Source organism: Orcinus orca, chromosome 12, assembly GCF_937001465.1.
Source record: "Orcinus orca chromosome 12, mOrcOrc1.1, whole genome shotgun sequence".
Classification (NCBI taxonomy): Eukaryota; Metazoa; Chordata; class Mammalia; order Artiodactyla; family Delphinidae; genus Orcinus; species Orcinus orca.
In genome coordinates, this window is record NC_064570.1 from 72,304,164 (window position 1) to 72,322,530 (window position 18,367).

The 18,367-nt window shown below is 35.8% G+C and overlaps 1 protein-coding gene across 5 annotated transcripts in view; it reads left to right on the forward strand.

Annotated features, from left to right (window-relative positions):
• IBTK (inhibitor of Bruton tyrosine kinase) overlaps positions 1-14,299 on the forward strand; it is a 93,357-nt gene extending 79,058 nt beyond the window's left edge. For 4 of the 5 annotated variants that reach the window (XM_033428556.2, XM_033428555.2, XM_033428554.2 and 1 more), the window contains 2 exons: positions 11,037-11,169; positions 11,951-14,299. In XM_033428556.2, the coding sequence (XP_033284447.1) occupies positions 11,037-11,169; positions 11,951-12,082 (265 nt within the window). In that variant the 3' untranslated portion in view covers positions 12,083-14,299. Of the gene's footprint in view, positions 1-10,544; positions 10,606-11,036; positions 11,170-11,950 lie in introns of those variants that run through there. The other variant, XM_033428558.2, reaches the window with a different exon arrangement.
• The last annotated feature ends 4,068 nt before the right edge of the window (positions 14,300-18,367 follow it).

Consider the following 18,367-nt stretch of genomic DNA (forward strand, 5'->3'; position numbering starts at 1 on the left):
TGTATATATTTAAAGTATACAGTTTGACGAAGTCTGTCATACGCATACCCTCGTGCAACCATCATCACCAGCTATTGAAGTCAGTGCATAGATCCATCATTCTCAGAAGTTTCTTCATGCCCCTCTGTAGTCCTTCCTTCTCTGTCCTGTCTCCTTGCAGCTACTAACCTGTTTCTGTTATTATAGACTAGCACTGATATTCTGTAGTTTTATATCAATAGAATCATTTAGCATGTGCTTTTATAAAAATCTTTTACTTAGCATACATTTTGAGATTCATCCAAGTTGTTATGTGTATCAGTAGTTCATTCCATTTTATTGCTGAATAGTATATTTCTTTGTTTGGCTATGAACCCACCTGTTTATTTGCATCTGTTGAGTGACTTGGGCATTTCCAGCTTTTTCTCTCGCTATTTTTGATACTAATTTTAAAATACATTGGACTTCAACAAAGATGTTTCATATTATAAATGCCTACATGAACCATGAAAATCTAAACACAGTTTCACCATGATCCGTAAATTCTCTTAATTATTATTCAAAAAGGAACCAAACATTCTTGGGGCATCAGATAGTTTTTTCTTCCAACATTGGCGTATGTTTCAAGTTGGTTAACTAAATGGAGGGTTTTTTTTCCTACTTCTGCTAATATGACATCTCCCAAATAATATACTCCCTAGAGTGTTTCAGGGAGTGTTTGTTTAATTACAAAATGATTAAAAATGTTAGTTGTGACCAGATTAATAATTTTGTTTTTCATAATAATTTTTCACTGTCAAACCTCTTTTTTTCCTCCCTAAACGCTTTTTAAAAATCAAATCTCATGTCCAATTATTTTATCAAACAGGTAATATAAACTTCTCTGATTGAAGTGAGGAGAGGGGTCTGGGAATCAAACTAATTTAACCTCACCTTACCTACCTGTCCTGTAAGCAGCTCCTGAGGAACTGTCAGAATCTTCCAAGAACCTTGGACTGCTGGTTTAGATGAACTGTTTAAACATAGTTCTATTTTTGATTTTGTGACTGGCTTTCCTATGTACATTTACAGACAAAGTTCTTGAGCCACATACTTACAGTACAGAAAATCAGAGAGAGATTACAAAGGACCTGAAGAAGTCATCTGGTCTATCTTCCTAACTTTTCAAATACTTTTGAGCAGTGTAATGCTTTTTAGCAGTGTAATGCTATTTTTAAAATAAAAATCTTAAATGGAACCCTAACACACAAAACAGATAGATAAACCTTTTTACATAATGTTTACTTAGGATATTAAGGCTCTTTTGATAGGCTCATAAATACAAATTGGATGCAATGTAAGACGCTGTCTTAATGTTGACAAATATTTATTAGCTGCTCTGTATCAGACATTACACTAGGTACTAGAGTTACAGTGGTGAACTGTAACATAGCCCCTGATCATGTAGAACTTAGTCCAAAAGAGAAGAGCAACCTTATTACAGAAATGATTAATTAAAAGAGTACAAGGCATTATGAAGAGCAAGTTTATCAGCCTCAATGTTCAATCTGTTTCTAATTTTGTCTAGTATTTATTTCAATTAGGATTTTCTTAATAAGTCATTATAAATGAGAACAAATCAGCTCCTTGGCATTCCATGTCCAAACTACATTCGAGTGCTCCTTGTATACATACACACACTTATCCATATATATTTTATATATATTTACTTCATTAAATGTAGCATTACATATGTATACACATCTCATGAGGTTTTTCTATTCAAAATTTTAATTAGAAAAACATTTTAATTGGTTACTTATCATCCTCTGTAATGACCCTACATCTATTATATTAAAAAAAATGAATAGTCTTCTGATAGAAGAAAAAATGTTAAGTTATATGATAAGTTATATGATGAGTGTTGTCCTGTAGACCATGCTTTTAAATAGAAAGACATAACTTCTTTATTTTTCCTACTTCAAGACACACAAATCTGCCTCTATTTGTATTCATCTTATCTTCCTTTCTTGTTTTACAGTAGAAGAGTTATCCTTCCCATCTAAGGCTAGGATTTATACCTGTACCTTGTATCTTAACCCCTTTCCACTTCTGAAGGCTTCAACTATTTAAGTAGATTTTTTCCCGTCTGGTTTTGAACATGCACAGGTCTCTCACACGTGGAATGGGTGGGGTAATCGATCCCCCACTTATCCCCCACACGTTTTCTAGCAATTGTCCTATTGTTACCAATTTCCTGTTTCCTTCACAGCCAGATTTCTCAAAAGAGCTGTCAGCACCCGCTCACTTCTCAATCACCCACTCACTTCTCAATCCATTCTGGCTTCCAATCCCATTACTAAACTGAAACAGTTCAGGCTAATAAGTTCAGCAGTGACCTCCATATTGCCAACACCATGGACTTTTTACATGACTCGTAGTACTTGAAGTTCACTTATAGGTCGTCTTGTCATTTCACTTATATTCTTTCTATGCTAATATTCCTGAGCTTCTATGTTATCAGCTATACTCTAAAGACTCAAAGTTAAACTGCCTGTCCACCTCTGTTATCTGAGCTTCACACTTAATTCTCCATCTGCCTTCTTGATGTCGCCATCCTATTTGGATGTTCAGAAATACCTTCAACTTTATGTCCGAAACCAAACTTAATGTTTTCCTCATAGCCTTATCATAAAACCAAAATCAAACAAAAACACAGACAAAACATAAAACCAGCCTATTCTTGATTTCTCTTCCTCAGTAAATGTCATTTGCAAGTCTTTGACATGTCCATCTTCTTCAGCAATTTCCATTCTTTCAGCAGGACATGACAGTTTTATCTCTTAAGTATTTCTCAGATCGATGTATTAACCTCATCTCCACTGCCATCACCCTCATTCAGACTACTGTGATCACCTGGGCCATCTGAGTAAGCCTCCTAACTGGTCTTGCCATAGCCTTTCTTCCTTCTCTACAATATATTGAGCTAGTGTGTGTGGTGGTGGTTTTTTTTTTAATGCAAATCTTAACCTCGTAGGATAAAAGCTAGCGTCTTATATGGCCTTCAAGGCCCACATAGTCTAGCCCCTGCCAGCCTCTTTAGCTTTATCTTTTAAATAAGATCTCTGTATTTTAGCCACCTTGGCCTTCTCTTAGTTTCTCAAATACCAGTTACTTCTCCCACTTACTTACCCTTTGAATAGTCGACTCTCCTCCAATCTCTGTTCAGTCATATTTGAAGAAGTCTGACTTCTCTTATTCTCTTACTGGGTCAGTTTCCTGTTATATGTCTTTGTAGCGCTTCTCACTCATCACACTTAGCACAGTTAGAGTAGTCCCTCCTTATCTGCGGTTTTCCTTTCCGTGGTTCTGGTTACCCGTTGTCAACTGTAGTCTGAAAATATTAAATGGAAAATTCCAGAAATAAACAATTTTTAAGTTTTAAATTGTATGCTGTCTTGAGTAGTGTGATGAAATCTCTCGCCGTCCTGCTCCATCTTACCTGGGACGTGAATCATGCCTTTGTGCAGCATATCCTGCCCGTTAGTCACTTAGTAGCCATCTGCGTTATCAGATCAATTGTCAGGGTATCACAGTGCTTGTTCAGGTAACCTGTACTTTACTTAATAATGGCCCCAAAGCACAAGAGTAGTGATGTTGACAATTCGGATACGCCAAAGAGAAGCCATAAAGTGCTTCCTTTAAGTGAAAAAATTGAAAGTTCTCCACCTAATAAGGAGAGGAAAAAAACTGTATCCTTAGGTTGCTAAGATCTATGATACAAGTGAATCTTCTATCCATGACATTATGAAGAAGGAAAAAGAAATTCATGCCAGTTTTACTATCATACCTCAGAATGCAGAAGTTACGGCCACAGTGCGTAAGTTCCTAGTTAAGATGGAAAAGGCATATTTGTACAAGATATTTTGAAAGAGCGAGAGACCACATTCATATAACTTTTATTACAATATGTTATAATTGTTCTATTATTGTTGTAACTTTCTTACTGTGCCTAATTTATAAATGAAACTTTATCATAGGTATGTATGTATAGGAAAAACATGGTACGTATAGGGTTCAGTACTATCCGCAGTTTCAGGCATCCACTAGACTTGGAATGTATTCCTGTGGATAAGGGCGGAATTACTGTAAACTTACTATTGGTGTGATTCTTTGTTTAATGTTTTCAAATACAAGTATTTTAATGTCTCTATTTTTAGCTGTATGTTCAGTGAGAGCGAGGAAGATTGATCTTTGCTCATCACTGATTAGAATGTTTCCTAGCATGTGCTCAGTGAGCATCTGGTGAATGAGAAGAATAAATGAAACAAAATTTTAGCTGTTTCAAGTACCGTTTACTTCTAATGTAATGAGTTATGTTGTATGCCTTAGATGTATAAATGTTAAGGTATGAATGTTACGATTGTTTTTGTAATATTTTTACATTTTAAATATTGAATGTATTTTTTAAAATTTATTTTCTTTGGATATTTTTATTTGTCGTGGAACTTTAAAAATTTTAAGGATATGTGGTTTCATAGTTGATCGCTAGGGTGTGCTATAACATCAGGCTCTTAATTGTGAAAACTGGTATGTGCTGTTAGACTGCTTTGCAAATTTTAGTTAAAGGAGTGTGTGATAGTATCATGCTCTCTGATATATCATGCTCTCCATAGCTTGGGTGTTTGGCAAGTGGAAGTTAATGTTTTAAATAGCTGTTTGTTATCATCTGATCACTGAGAAAGAAAACAGCTTGGGTTTCATTTTTAATTTTATCATAGAAAATATGTTATCATAGGAGAGCTTTTTTTAAAGGAAATAATAAAACGTAACAGATAAAGTAAAATATTAACTCAGCAAATTATGGGACACTAGATATACGTACAGTATTCTACTGGCCTCTTGGGTATATATAAAAGTATAATACACAGGCGCATCCTTAAATGTGTTTGAAATCAAGTTGGTAAGTCTATGCACACACGGAATTTAACTGACAGAGCAAGAATAAAATTGCAGTATAATATAACAGTGTTAGAGAAGTCCCAAAGCAATATATGACTAAGTGCTGCTGTATGAGTGGTTCAGAGAAGGAAAAATGACAGTGGGCTAGAGTTGTCTGGAAAAACTTCATTGAGGAGGAAAGGCTTGAGTATTACGTTCATAAACACTTTTCCTATTCAGTCGCAAATATTTGATTGTTATATTTATGGCCATATGAATAGTGTTAGAAAAATATCGAACTATTTCATTGCTACTAGCTTTTGAACATAGGATGGGATTTTTAAAAGAAGAGAGGAGAAAGGGCAGTATAAACAGGAAATGGTGGGAATTAAAGCAAGAAGACAAGAATGCTTATGATTCTTTAGGGAATCAGGGTGGCAGGGATGGAGGGCTCATCCTAGGAAATTCCACAAATAATAAATTCTTGTTTTAATTGTAGGAAATGTGATATTTTTTCCCCCCAAGGCTAGGGAACTAGAAGAGTGGCAGTGTTGTTACTTATTGATGTGAAAAGAAGGATAATGCAGTTTCTGTTTATCGTTACTTCTGTATTCTTTTTCATTTTAATGTGTTTTCTTTCATTTTCCTTTCATTTAAATACCTCCTTATGTAATTCTAGGCAGAAAATGTGATCTTGTGTTTCTAATTAGTAAGAAAAACTATATGTGAGACAAAATCATTATATCACTCTAATTTTAATATAAAATCTTTGTAAGTGGGATAATACAAAATTCTTTTTAAAAATAGTCAACTATGGGAGCAAAAAGTAATTTAGTTTTTCTCTTGAAGTCTAAATTTGGCAAGATTAATATTCTTCAGTTTGAACAAAAATCTTTGAAAGATTTTAGCCAGCCCTTTTATGATGGTTTTATTTTCAGAAGGCTAAATTTTATATGGATTATCTATTGGGATGTCTGTTTGTGTTGCAAATACCTAAGGCTTAATAATGCTGTTATTTATTGTTGGAAAGCTTATACTGTTTTTATATTCGTTTAGTCATAGCTCTGTTTTATTTAGCAATTTTGCTTCTAAGATGAAATTTTGACAGACTTATAGCTGTTTAAGTAAATTTATAATTAATGAGATTATCCATAGGAAAATCATTAATGGAAAGAATTCTAACATCTTATGAAAACAGATTTAAGTCTAATGCTTACAGCAACCCTCTGTGAACCTTTCTGAAACGAGAACAGTAATGCCTATCGTATGTGAAAGTACTTTATGAATTATAGAATGTTACATAGATAAAGCTGTTATGCTTAAGCTCTGATTGTGTGGCTTTGATTTAACAAGGCCTATACAAGATACTTTAGTCCTTATATTCAGTTCTGTTTGCCAGTGACATCATTTTCAAAGATAGGGCTTATAGTTGCTGCTTCTTACTTAACAATTAAAAAATAACTGGTTCTACATGATTTTTGCATTTCTTTGAACGTGTCAAAACACTTTAGCTGATCCCTAGACACCAGGATGATTTTTGAGCACCAGTTTATCATTATCTGTTATGCTATAATTTATTGTCCTAGAAGGCCTCTAATCTCCAGCCCTGACTGACTGAAGGACCTTTCAAGGAATTTAACCAAGGGGATTTGCATAGAACATAGACTTTTCCCATTTATTTTATAGTCATTTTAGTTTAGATTCTCATCATCTCCTAACAGGTTTATCCCAACAGCTTTCTAGTTATCTCCTTGGCTTCATTTTTCTTCTGGCTGGAGTCCTTTACTTCATCCTGGAGATTCTCTTATTTTTTTGGATGTCATAGGTCAGGTATCCGGCAGGATTCAAGTCATAGAACTTCATTAAAACTAAGAACCTAATAAGTACCCATTTTCATTTCATTTTGTATTTCAGTACCCACATCTGGAAGGAAGAAGTTATTAGTAATTCGAAAGAATAAAGAATTTTTTTAAGAGAAACTCTGCTTTTATTCTGTCCCATATTTAAAATCCTTTGGCTTTCTGCTTCAGTTATTTATTCTCTAATTACTTTTTTTTTTTTTTACAAACAACTATGTTCCAGGTGTTTTGCTGGACACTGAGATACAAAGATGAAAGAAACAGAGTCCTGTACCTTGAGAGACTAGTCTAGCAGTTAAGACAGACGTGTGTGTGTGAAGTTTTAGAACAGTAATTGAAGTGCTTTGAAAAGAGGAAAGGTGATATTTGAACCAGTCCTTAAAGAATGAGAAGACATTTTTAATGGACTGTATTCTACACGACAGTGTATAGAAAATACACTGTATTCTGAGTGAAAAAGGCCTGGATTTGAGTTCTGTCCTTACCATTTCCCCAGTTTGCGAGTCAGGCAAATTGTCGAATATTCTTTGAGTATTAGTTTCCTAATCAGTATAACGGAAATAATGCATGCTTTCTTCATGGAGTATTAGAAAGATTAAATGAGATAATGTATATGAAAATACTCTCAGTGAATTTGCCCACTCACATCATTTCATTTTAACTTATTTCCCTCCTAATCTCTTAATCCAATCATTCAGTTTATTGAAGAGAACAACCTACCTTTACTTAAGCCAACAAAATCTTTTACTGTTCCATGTATTTGTATGACCAAAACCGTATCTCAATGCCACTCCTCTCAGCTTTAATGTCATTTCCTCAGTGAAGCCAACAGTTTATACCCTCCTCCATATTGTTAATTTCTCCTGTGAATCCATAGTACTTGGTACATATTGGTATAAATATTAATTATATACTCTCACATTGCTTTGTCATTCTTAAATACCTTTTAAAATCGCTTTTACTGTTAAATACCTTTTAAAATCGCTTTTACTGGAGTTTTTTTAGTGGAGGGGACTGAGTTTCAATCAGCCTGATTTTCAGTACCATAGTGCTGAAACAAACCCAATAAATGTGCATAAATGAATCAGGAAGTCAGTATTTTAGGCCCTGCTTGTTCACTTGCCCTTTGACTTTCTGTTGTTAAAACCCAGCTAGACCTAAATTTGCTTATTGCTGAAAAGAGGGCACTGGATTAATCTAGGTAATTTCTAGGTATCTTTCTAAGCATAGAATTCCACATTTAGGTCATGCTCTGTAGCTCCTTTGTTAATTTTTCTCCTTACAGGAATGCTTCTTACCCCCCCTCATTCTATAGCCCTTTTATTGTCTTCTCCATGGTTTTTATAGTCCTTATAGTCAGTCAGAAGACCTTTAAGTCTGTTTTCTTAAATTCTTTTCTGTTGTGTTATGTCATTTTATTGTTTCCTGATCTAGTTTGTGAGTTCTTAGAAGGCAGATTGTGTCTTAAGTTTCTGTCCTATCAGCCACATGTAACTCATGAAGTTAGAACACACCCTCTCACCATATACAAAAATAAACTCAAAATGGTTTAAAGACTTAAATATAAGACATGGCAATAAAACCTCCTAGAAGAGAACATAGGCAAAACATTCTCTGACATAAATTGTACCAGTGTTTCCTTAGGTCAGTCTCCCAAGGCAATAGAAATAAAAACAAAAATAAACAAATGGGACCTAATCAAACTTACAAGCTTTTGCATAGCACAGGAAACCATTAAAAAAAAAAAAAAGACAGCCCACAGAGTGGGAAAAAATATTTGCAAACTATGAGACTGACAGGGCTTAATTTCCAAAATATACAAACAGCTCATACAACTCAACAAAACGACCTATCCAAAAATGGGCAGAAGACCTAAATAGACATTTCTCCAAAAAAGACATACAGATGGCCAATCGGTACATGAAAAGATGCTCAACATCACTAATTATTAGGGAAATGCAAATCAAAACTACAATGAGGTACCACCCTACACCAGTCAGAATGGCCATCATTAAAAGGTCTACAGATAAATGCTGGAGAGGATGTGGGGAAAAAAAGGGACCCTACTACACTATGGGTAGGAATGTAAACTGGTGCAGCCACTGTGGAAAACAGTATGGACATTCCTCAGAAAACTAAAAATAGAATTACATATGATCCAGCAATCCCACTCCTGGGCATATATCCAGACAAAACTATAATTCAGAAAGATACATGCACCCCCTAGTTTCATAGCAGTACTACTGTTCACAATGGCCAGCAACCTAAATGTCCATTGACAGATGAATGGATAAAGATGTGGAATATATAAACAATGGACAATTAGCCATAAAAAAGAATGAAATAATGCCATTTACAACAACATGGATGGACCTAGAGATTATACCAAGTGAAGTAAGCCCGAAAGACAAATACCATATGATATCACTTATATGTGGACTCTAAATTATGACACAAATCTATGACACTGACATAGAGAACAGACTGGTGGTTGCCAAGGGGGAGGGGGTTGGGGAAAGGATGGAGTGGGAGGTTGGGTTTAGCAGATGTAAGCTATTGTAATATGGAATGGATAAACAACAAGCTCCTACAGTATAGCCCAGGGAACTATATTCAATGTCCTATGATAAACCATAATGGAAAAGAATATTTTAAAAAAAGGAATGTGTGTATGTTATGTGTGTGTATATATATATATACACAAACGTGTATAACTGAATGACTTCGCTGTACAGCAGTAATTAACACAACATTGTAAATCAACTATACTTCAATAAAATAATTTTCTGTCCTATCTATAATCCTTAGAGTGTCAGAGTATTTACTGTATTTTTCTTTTTTCTTTTTTTTGCGGTACGCGGGTCTCTCACTGCCGTGGCCTCTCCCGTTGCGGAGCACAGGCTCCGGACGCGCAGGCTCAGTGGCCATGGCTCACGGGCCCAGCCGCTCCGCAGCATGTGGGATCTTCCCGGACCGGGGCACGAACCCGTGTCCCCTGCATCGGCAGGCGGACTCTCAACCACTGCGCCACCAGGGAAGCCCTGTATTTTTCTTGCTTACAAAATTTAGACTATATATTATAGTCACAAAATTTGGCTGCTAATTATCTTGTTTCTGTATATTTTGAAGCTCAGTGCTAATTTGTCACTCTTATTCATAAATGTTACCAATATAAAACATTCTTCACAAAGTTGTCTGTATTTCCTAACATATGTTTGATTACAGTAAATTGGCTATATGAATATTATTAGAAAAAATAGACCATATTTTTTTTGGGGGGAATATAGTTGATTTACAGTGTTGTGTTTCAGGTGTACAGCAAAGTGAATCTGTTATACATATATCTACTCTTTCTTAGATTCTTTTCCCATATAGGCCATTACAGAGTACTGAGTAGAGTTCCCTGTGCTATACAGTAGGTCCTTATTAATTATCTATTTTCTATATAGTAGTGTGTACATGTCAATCCCAGTCTCCCAATTTATTCCTCTGCCACCCCGTTTCCCCCTTGGTAACCGTAAGTTTGTTTTCTACATCTGTGTCTCTATTTCTGAAAAACAGACCATTTCTTGCAAGATCTTTCCCCATGGTATTTTATACACAAGATTTTATAACTACCTACAGATTTTTTTGTTGTTCTTTACTTACAATTTCACAGGTAAGTCTGATTGCATATATTAATTTGTCTTCTGAGTCAGGGCCTTGCAATTCCTCCTCTGTATTTCTATTAATAAGCAATTTTACTAATGGTACTAGAAGCTTTAATCTTCAGTTTTTGTTTTGCAGATGTTCTACTCATGGTTCCCCAGGACCAGAAGGCAACCATAGGTGTACCACTTCTAGATAGGTAACCATAGGGGTACCACTTCTAGATAGTCCCAAGTAAGGTTAATTGATTAGCTTTGGGACCTCAAAGCTAGACTGCTTTTTAGCACTGAGAGAGAATATTAAGAAATTGGGAATAGTAGAATGTCTTATCTGAATACTTTCTGCTCCACAGTTTGAGTTACCTTTCTGTTTACTTATATAGCTTAGCTCCATTCCAGTTTTTGGTGTTTCCAAAGTTTTCTCTACAGCACCAATCCAAAGAAAATATTAGTTCTCCTTGTTTCTGTTTGTCACTTTGTCATTCTGTAAGTTGAATGCAAAAGCTTCCAGGTCCCCTTATATTATAGGTCACAAGGAAAAAACGTAACACTGTTAAAGAGTATTTCAGAGGAGATTTTGTGTGCAAAATTTGGCAAGATGAATGAAAACTCATAATTCCTGTTCTTTCAGTCCCTGGCTGTGTTCTTCATTGCCTGCTCCTTCCGTGCTAGCGCCAGTCACTTTTGCATCTATTGTAGAAGAAGAGCTACAGCAGGAAGCAGCTCTTATCAGAAGTCGAGAAAAACCCTTGGCTTTGATTCAGGTAAATAACATGCTTATTGGGGTTTAATTTAGGGTAAGAACTATACTACATTTCATTCTTAGGTCTTAAGAAAATTCTCTTTGTTTGCTTTGCAGAGGTGCATGTATTTATCACATTAAAATGTGAGTGCAATGTAAAACAAAACTGAAGCATTCAGCAAGTATTAATTGAAGGTATTCAGGATAATTAATTTACAACTAATAAATTGTGCTAAAGCTAATATTTTTAGCACTGGTGATGCTTTGGACTGTTTTTGAAAGTGACCAGTAGAGAACTTGGCATTATCTAGCTCTACACCTGGATTCTGTATCAGTAAGAGTTCTTAGGTTGTAAGCCACAGACACCAAGTCAGGCTAACTTAAGGAGAAGAGAACTTTCTTGAGAGACACTGAGATTCCACAGACTTAGCTGAAAACCAGATAGCCAGGCTTAGGAAACAGACAAGACTCACAGTTGTCCTAAAGAGCTTAAAGAACTAGACTTATACAACAACAGAAAGTATCTCACAGGATGAGCAATTGGAATGAATGGATTCCAACAGCCATCTTCAGTTTCTTTTTCCTTGCTCTAGATTAAAATCAAGGGAAGGTGGGTATCTGATTATTCTAACTCAGGCCTCAACCCTTCTCCTTTCGAAGGGGATAACAGGATACCTATTCCACTGTTTTGTATGCACAGAAAGTGGTAGTTCCACAAAAGGAAATTGGAAAGCTAATAGGATCCTGCTCGGTTTATAATTGAAGGAGTAAAGCAACTTCTCTTTTTTCCTTCCTCCTTTCAGATTGAGGAGCGTGCGATACAAGATTTATTGGTTTTCTATGAAGCATTTGGCAACCCTGATGAGTTTGTCATTGTTGAAAGGACACCGCAGGGACCACTGGCAGTACCTATGTGGAATAAGCATGGATGCTAGTTCACCATGGAGTTGAGATACGATTTTCATAAGTTGTGACTGTTATAAATAAATGCTACGGGAAAAGAGTTCTTACAAGTTTGGTAACAGATCATTCTAGATAGAATAAGAAAGGATTTAATTTCTTTACTGAACTTTAAGCATATACTGTTTGTATGATTAAAATGAAATCCCTCAGAATTGTGATTTTAGTAACCTTTTGTGTAAAAATGTGTGAGAGGAAAAACTTATTTAAATAGAACTATTTTTCTGAATAGTCTTAAAAGGAAAACATGAGTGATTGAAGTGTAAAATTTAAGAGTGATGCATTAAAAATAACTTTCCATTTGAGAATTTGGGATAAATAATTTAGAAGATTTTTGCCAAATATCATGTTTTTTTTTAGTGTGACATTGATGAGCTTTAAGTAGGAGTGTCAGCCATTACTTTTGATCCATTAATGGCCAAAATTTTGCGTTTGCTATAGTAGTTATGCCTCCATTCTTGTGTCTTTTTCATCAGGCTTTGAACGTTCTGGCCTGATTTTTAAAGCCTGAGCTGCTTGAATGCCATTTTATTTCGGTTTCAACAGCACATTCTCCATTTTGCATTGAACTGTGGAGTATGGTGGAAAGGAAATAAGAATACTATTCTGAGCAGCTTAGTCTAAAATAATAGTTTCTTACAAGATTTGGAGTCATTGTGGGGATTGTTTTTGGATGGGGAGAGGAGGCCTTATTGTGACAGAATCCATTTCTGAAAGTGTTACAGTTTTCTAAAATAAATGCTTAATTATACATATAAGAATTGAATAGTTTGGAAGAAGGTTGGTTTACAGTTACCTTTACAATGTTACATAATCAGAAATTCTCTGAGCCTGGATTATATGAATAGACATAAACATTGTTTTCTTTACAGTATGCTGTTTGGGTTGTTTTTGAGTGGTTAAATTAAAAAAAAAAAAGTTAAATCTGTGCTTCAGCACCTAGACAAATTGGGAAAGTTAATGTGTCTGAGAAATAATAAGCCAAGGGGAACATACAGGCAAATCACTGCTATAATTAGGTTGACGAAAATATGGCTGAAATTAACTCAACACTTGAGCTTTAGCTCCACCCAGAGCAGCAAACTTGTAAGCAAATGTGCAATAAAAAATAATCTTGATCCATGTCACTGTTACTGTGTGTTTGATATCTTATACTATATTGACATCTATTATAGGAGGAATTAATAATGATTCCTAATATCATATATTGTAGCCAGTATTTGTTGAAGTTGATGCTGTATCCATTCCTTAACTACTTAAAAAAGGGCAGTTTTCCTAAAGTGCACCTGTATGTTTGAGTAAATTGAGAAGCAATGTATTTTATAATGTTTTATGGATGTTGCTGTAAAGAGATTTTCTGAAGTAACTGATTTATTTCATTTGAACCTTTGATTCTTCCATACTTCTTGGCATCTTTAAAGATGCCATGAAGTGATGATTTTCGTGTACTCCATGCTGCCTGGGAAGCACCCTAAGGGCCTTTGGTGAGTGGGATGTGAAGGAGGGGCCAGGGTTGACCAGTCTCTGGGGTTTTAGGTCTTCACAAACCTCATTCAGAGCAATTGCACTTTACGACCTGTTTTATATAGTGGGGTATTCGTTTGGGAGAAGAAAGTTCTTTTGCTAGTAAAATGAAAGGTGGTAAGCACTGCTATAAACTACATGAAGATAGCAACCTGATACACTGTGACCAAAAAGCCCAGGAAAGTGATGGGTTTTTTCCTTAACATTATTCTGCCTACAATAATTAACTCATCTTTAATCCCATGACTTTAAGAAAGTCTTAAGACTCTAGAAATGGGCAATTTAAGGGATCAGTGGGATGAAGAGGTTTTTAAGATTGCATAGAACTCCTTAGCCTAGAAAGGTGTTGATTGGATGGGGAATTGGGATTGGGGGTAGAGGTGTCAGAGCAGAATATGCGTAACATTTGCAAAATCAAGACCAGTCAGGTAAAGTCGTATTTGTTGACAAAATACTAGGATTCAGGACTTCTCGTAAAGTCTAAACAGGTGGCTTTTAAAATAAATTGTAGACAGTCTTTATAGAGGAACAACAACAGATAGTCAGTTGAAAAAGGTATTGCTAGTTAATATCTTGGTTGGTTCTATACTCTTTTGGAGGCTGGGTTGTATTTTTTAGTTCATGATAAGGGGGTTGATAGCTGATTCATAAAACTTTATTTTTTTGGCTGCGTTGGGTCTTCGTTGCTGTGCGCCGCTTTCTCTAGTTGTGGCAAGCAGGGGCTACTGTTCATTGTGGTGCACGGGCTTCTTATTGAGGTGGCTTCTCTTGTTATGGAGCACAGGCTTCAGTAGTTGTGGCACGTGGCCTCAGTAGTCGTGGCTTGTGGGCTCTAGAGCGCAGGCTCAGTAGTTGTGGCGCACAGGCTTAGTTGCTCTGCTGAGTGTGGGATTTTCCCGGACCAGGGATTGAACCCATGTCCCCTGCATTGGCTGGCAGATTCTTATGAATCAGGACTGCACCACCAGGGAAGTCCTGATTCATAAAATTTTAGATCTGAAGAAACCTTGTAGATTAACCCTGTATATTCACTTTATTATATAAATTGAAGAGCATGAACTCCAGAGAAAGTGACTAATGAGATTGAAATCTTCTGTCTTTTCAGTCTGGTCCACCTACAACTACACCAGACTGCCTCTTAGAAATTACTAATTGTCTGTAGCATTTAGCCAAGACTAAGAAAATATTAAAAAGCACTTAGTAAAAATACATATAACCCAGAAGCTTCCAGAATTATCAATTTAAGAACTATTTTCAGAAGAAACTGCAGCAACCTCCCACCAGGGAACTGGGGACAAGTGATCCAAGATATTCATGGTAATGTTGATGTATATCTTTTTTGCTTGAGGTGATGTTCAATCGTGTAAGATGCCAAAACAACCTGGTCTTTCCTATACACATGAACATCAAACTATATTTCAGACCCTATATATATTTCATTTTCTTGTATGTCTCTACTTGGCTGCTTGGCTATTTGTGTCAAAACTGAATTCTTGCCTTTTCCAAACTCTCTGATCTTTTTATTTCCTTATCTCTTAGTCTGTCATTCTCCTAAGTCATTAAGGTTAAACTTTTGGTTTCTTTGTCTCTTTCCCCATTTTGTCCCCACATTTATTGTCCAACTCCTGTCAGTTCTGTCTCTGCAATATCTTTTATCTAATTTTTTTCATTTCATTCACATTACTACTACTGTTTTAGGTCCTGAAGTTTTTCTGAAAGTTCTCAAACTTTTTGGTGTCAGGATCCCTTTATACTGATTAAAATTATTGAGGACCCCAAAGAGCTTTTGTTTATGTTCATTACATATCTATCATATATAATGTACTGCAGATTAGAATAAACTTTAAAATTTAGTTCATTTAAAAATAAGCCAACACATACTAACAAAATTTTTAATGAAAATGTAACTTTTACAAAACAAAATTAGAAGAGTGAGCTTGTTTTATATTTTTATATATATGAAAATATGTAACTCAGTATTTCAGGTTTAGGCCTTTACTGTCTGGTTTAATAGAGGACTCCTACATTCTCATATCTGTTTCCACATTTAGTCTGTTGTGAAAACAAATGTCATAGTGTCTGGAAACTTGAAAGACTGAGATTGCAAAAGGCAGGTAACATGTTATGAAAATAGTTTTGACCTCACCAACTCCTGAAAGGTCGAGAAAGTGGTCCACTTAACTGCTTAAGTCCCTTAATTGCTGAGTCCCTTAACTGCCACCCCATTCTCTGTTTCCTGGTCCAAGACATTAAATTCTTCAACTCTCAAACTAATACCCCCAAAGCATATCTTCCTGCTCTGAAAACTTAAGTTACTCCCTCTACACTTTAAGTTCATATTTCCTCAGCTTGGGCTTCCAGTGATTTCTTTTTTCTTTTTCTTTTTTTTTAATCTATACACATAGTGGTGGAGCCAAACCTGACCTGATGTGTCTCCCAAATAGGCTTCAAGCTTTGCTCATGTAGATCTCTACCTAAATCTTTCTTTCTCTTCACCTATTGAAATTCTACCCATCCATGATAAAGGCAGCCCCAATTTTATTTTCCTTATAAACTTTGTTTTTTCCTTCTCATACCTCCTCAGAAGTAAACCAAAATAAAGTATTAGTATACATGGATCAATTATGTTCCCATTTCCTCTCAACACTTTATATCTTTTAGGGAACTTGTCAAATTCTGCCATTATTTTTGTTTTTCTGTTTGTCTTTTACTTTTACTTATAGTTTGAAGGCACAGGCTAGGCACTTTTTTCTTTCTTGTGTTTAAATCTTCAAAATCTTGAACCGTAACACAAGACAAAAAGGTTTACTTCAGTGATTTACCAGTAAGTCAAGCTATGGACCATTAACAGCCTCTTGGAAAGAGGTGCTGGATTTGATTCGCTGGTATTTCATGGAGGATTTCTGTTTCTATAATTCATGATATTGGTCTGTGGTTTTTCTTTTGCTCTCTTTTTCTAGCTTTAGAATTAGTTTAATAATGGCCTTATGGAGTGATTTAAGAAGTAGTCCCTTTTCCTCTGTGTTCTGGATGTTGATAAATGATTGGTATTATTTAAATATTTGATAGAATGAACCAGTGAAGCCATCTGGTTATGGACTTTTCTTTGTGGAACGGTTTTAAATTATTAATTCAGTTTCTTTCTCTTTACATGTTATATGTAAGTCTATTGAGATTTTCTGTCTTCTTGAGTCAGTTTCAGTAATTTGTGTGTCTAGGAATTTTTCCAGTTCTTCTAAATTGTCTAGTTTGTTGGCATAAAGTTGTTCATAGCATTTACTTCAAATCCTTTTAATTCGTGCAGAGTTGGTGGTGAGGTCCCCCCTTTCATTCTTGATTTTGGTAGTCCATTTCTCTTTTTTTCTTTGATCATATCAATTTTATTCTGTTCAAAGAACCAACGTTGTGGATCCTTCTGATCTTTCCCTAGTTTGCCTGCATCTCCCTTGTTTCAACCCTGATCCTTATTATTTCCTTTTTTTTTTTTTTTGCGGTACGAGGGCCTCTCACTGTTGTGGCCTCTCCTGTTGTGGAGCACAAGCTCCGGACACGCAGGCTCAGTGGCCATGGCTCACGGGCCCAGCCGCTCCGCGGCATGTGGGATCTTCCCGGATTGAGGCACGAACCCATGTCCCCTGCATCGGCAGGCGGACTCTGAACCACTGCGCCATCAGGGAAGCCCTATTATTTCCTTTTTTCCTGCTTGCTTTAGCTTTAATTTGCTGTTCTTTTTCTAGCTGTTTAAGCTTAGATTATTGATTTAAGGTCTTTCTTCTTTCCAAAACATAGGCATTTAAAGCTGTACATTTGCTGGTAAGCACTGCTTTAGCTTCATTACATAAATTTGTATATGTTGTGTTTTCATTTTCATTCAGTTCAAAATACTTTCTAATTTCCTCTTGATTTCTTCTTTGAACCATGGATTATCTAAAAAGTATATTGTTTAATTTCAAAATATTTGTGAATTTCCCCCAGTATCCTTTTGTTGTTGATTTCTAATTTAATTTTGTTAAATTTGGAATACTTATTTTTTACTGTTTCAGTCCTTTAAATTTGAGACATGTCTTATCATCTAACATATGAAAGTTCCATTGTATTCATGAGAAGAGTATGACTGAATTGACATCAACCTCTTATGAAACGGTAGCTTACAGGACTCTGTTTACTATGTTGCAGACATAAATTTGTTGCCTAAATAAAGGACAAGAATAGATGCTGAAGAAGCAAAGGAGTGGACTGTGCTGGATATATTCTGTTTGCACCTCAGATCCATTCTCTGTTCTTCTCCCCTCTACTATGTCTTGTGGAGTTGAACTCTAGGACTTTACCAGTCAGCTTATTTACCAGCCAGGGTCAGGCAACCTCTGGCTTCTGGTTACATTAGCCAGTTTGGAACACTAGCAGAATACTGGCGTATTGATGGGAGGAAAGATAAAGCTTTTTTTTTTTTTCTGCCCTTTACCTCCATGGTGTTGCTATGGGCCACACATCTCACAGGCTCCTATCAGGTAGCTCACTCTCCACACAGCACTTTTCTCTCCAGATTCTGTTTCCCTTCACCCATTCAGTTCTAGGAATGGCAAAAGATCTCCCATTATTTCTAGCTCAGGTTACTGCAGTATTCATTGTAGTTTCCCTATATCCTGCCCACATTATAAAGAGTCCTTCAGTAATTTACCCAAGTTGAGAGTGCTGTTTCCTGCTAGGACTCTAATTGATTAGAGATCATCCGAGTA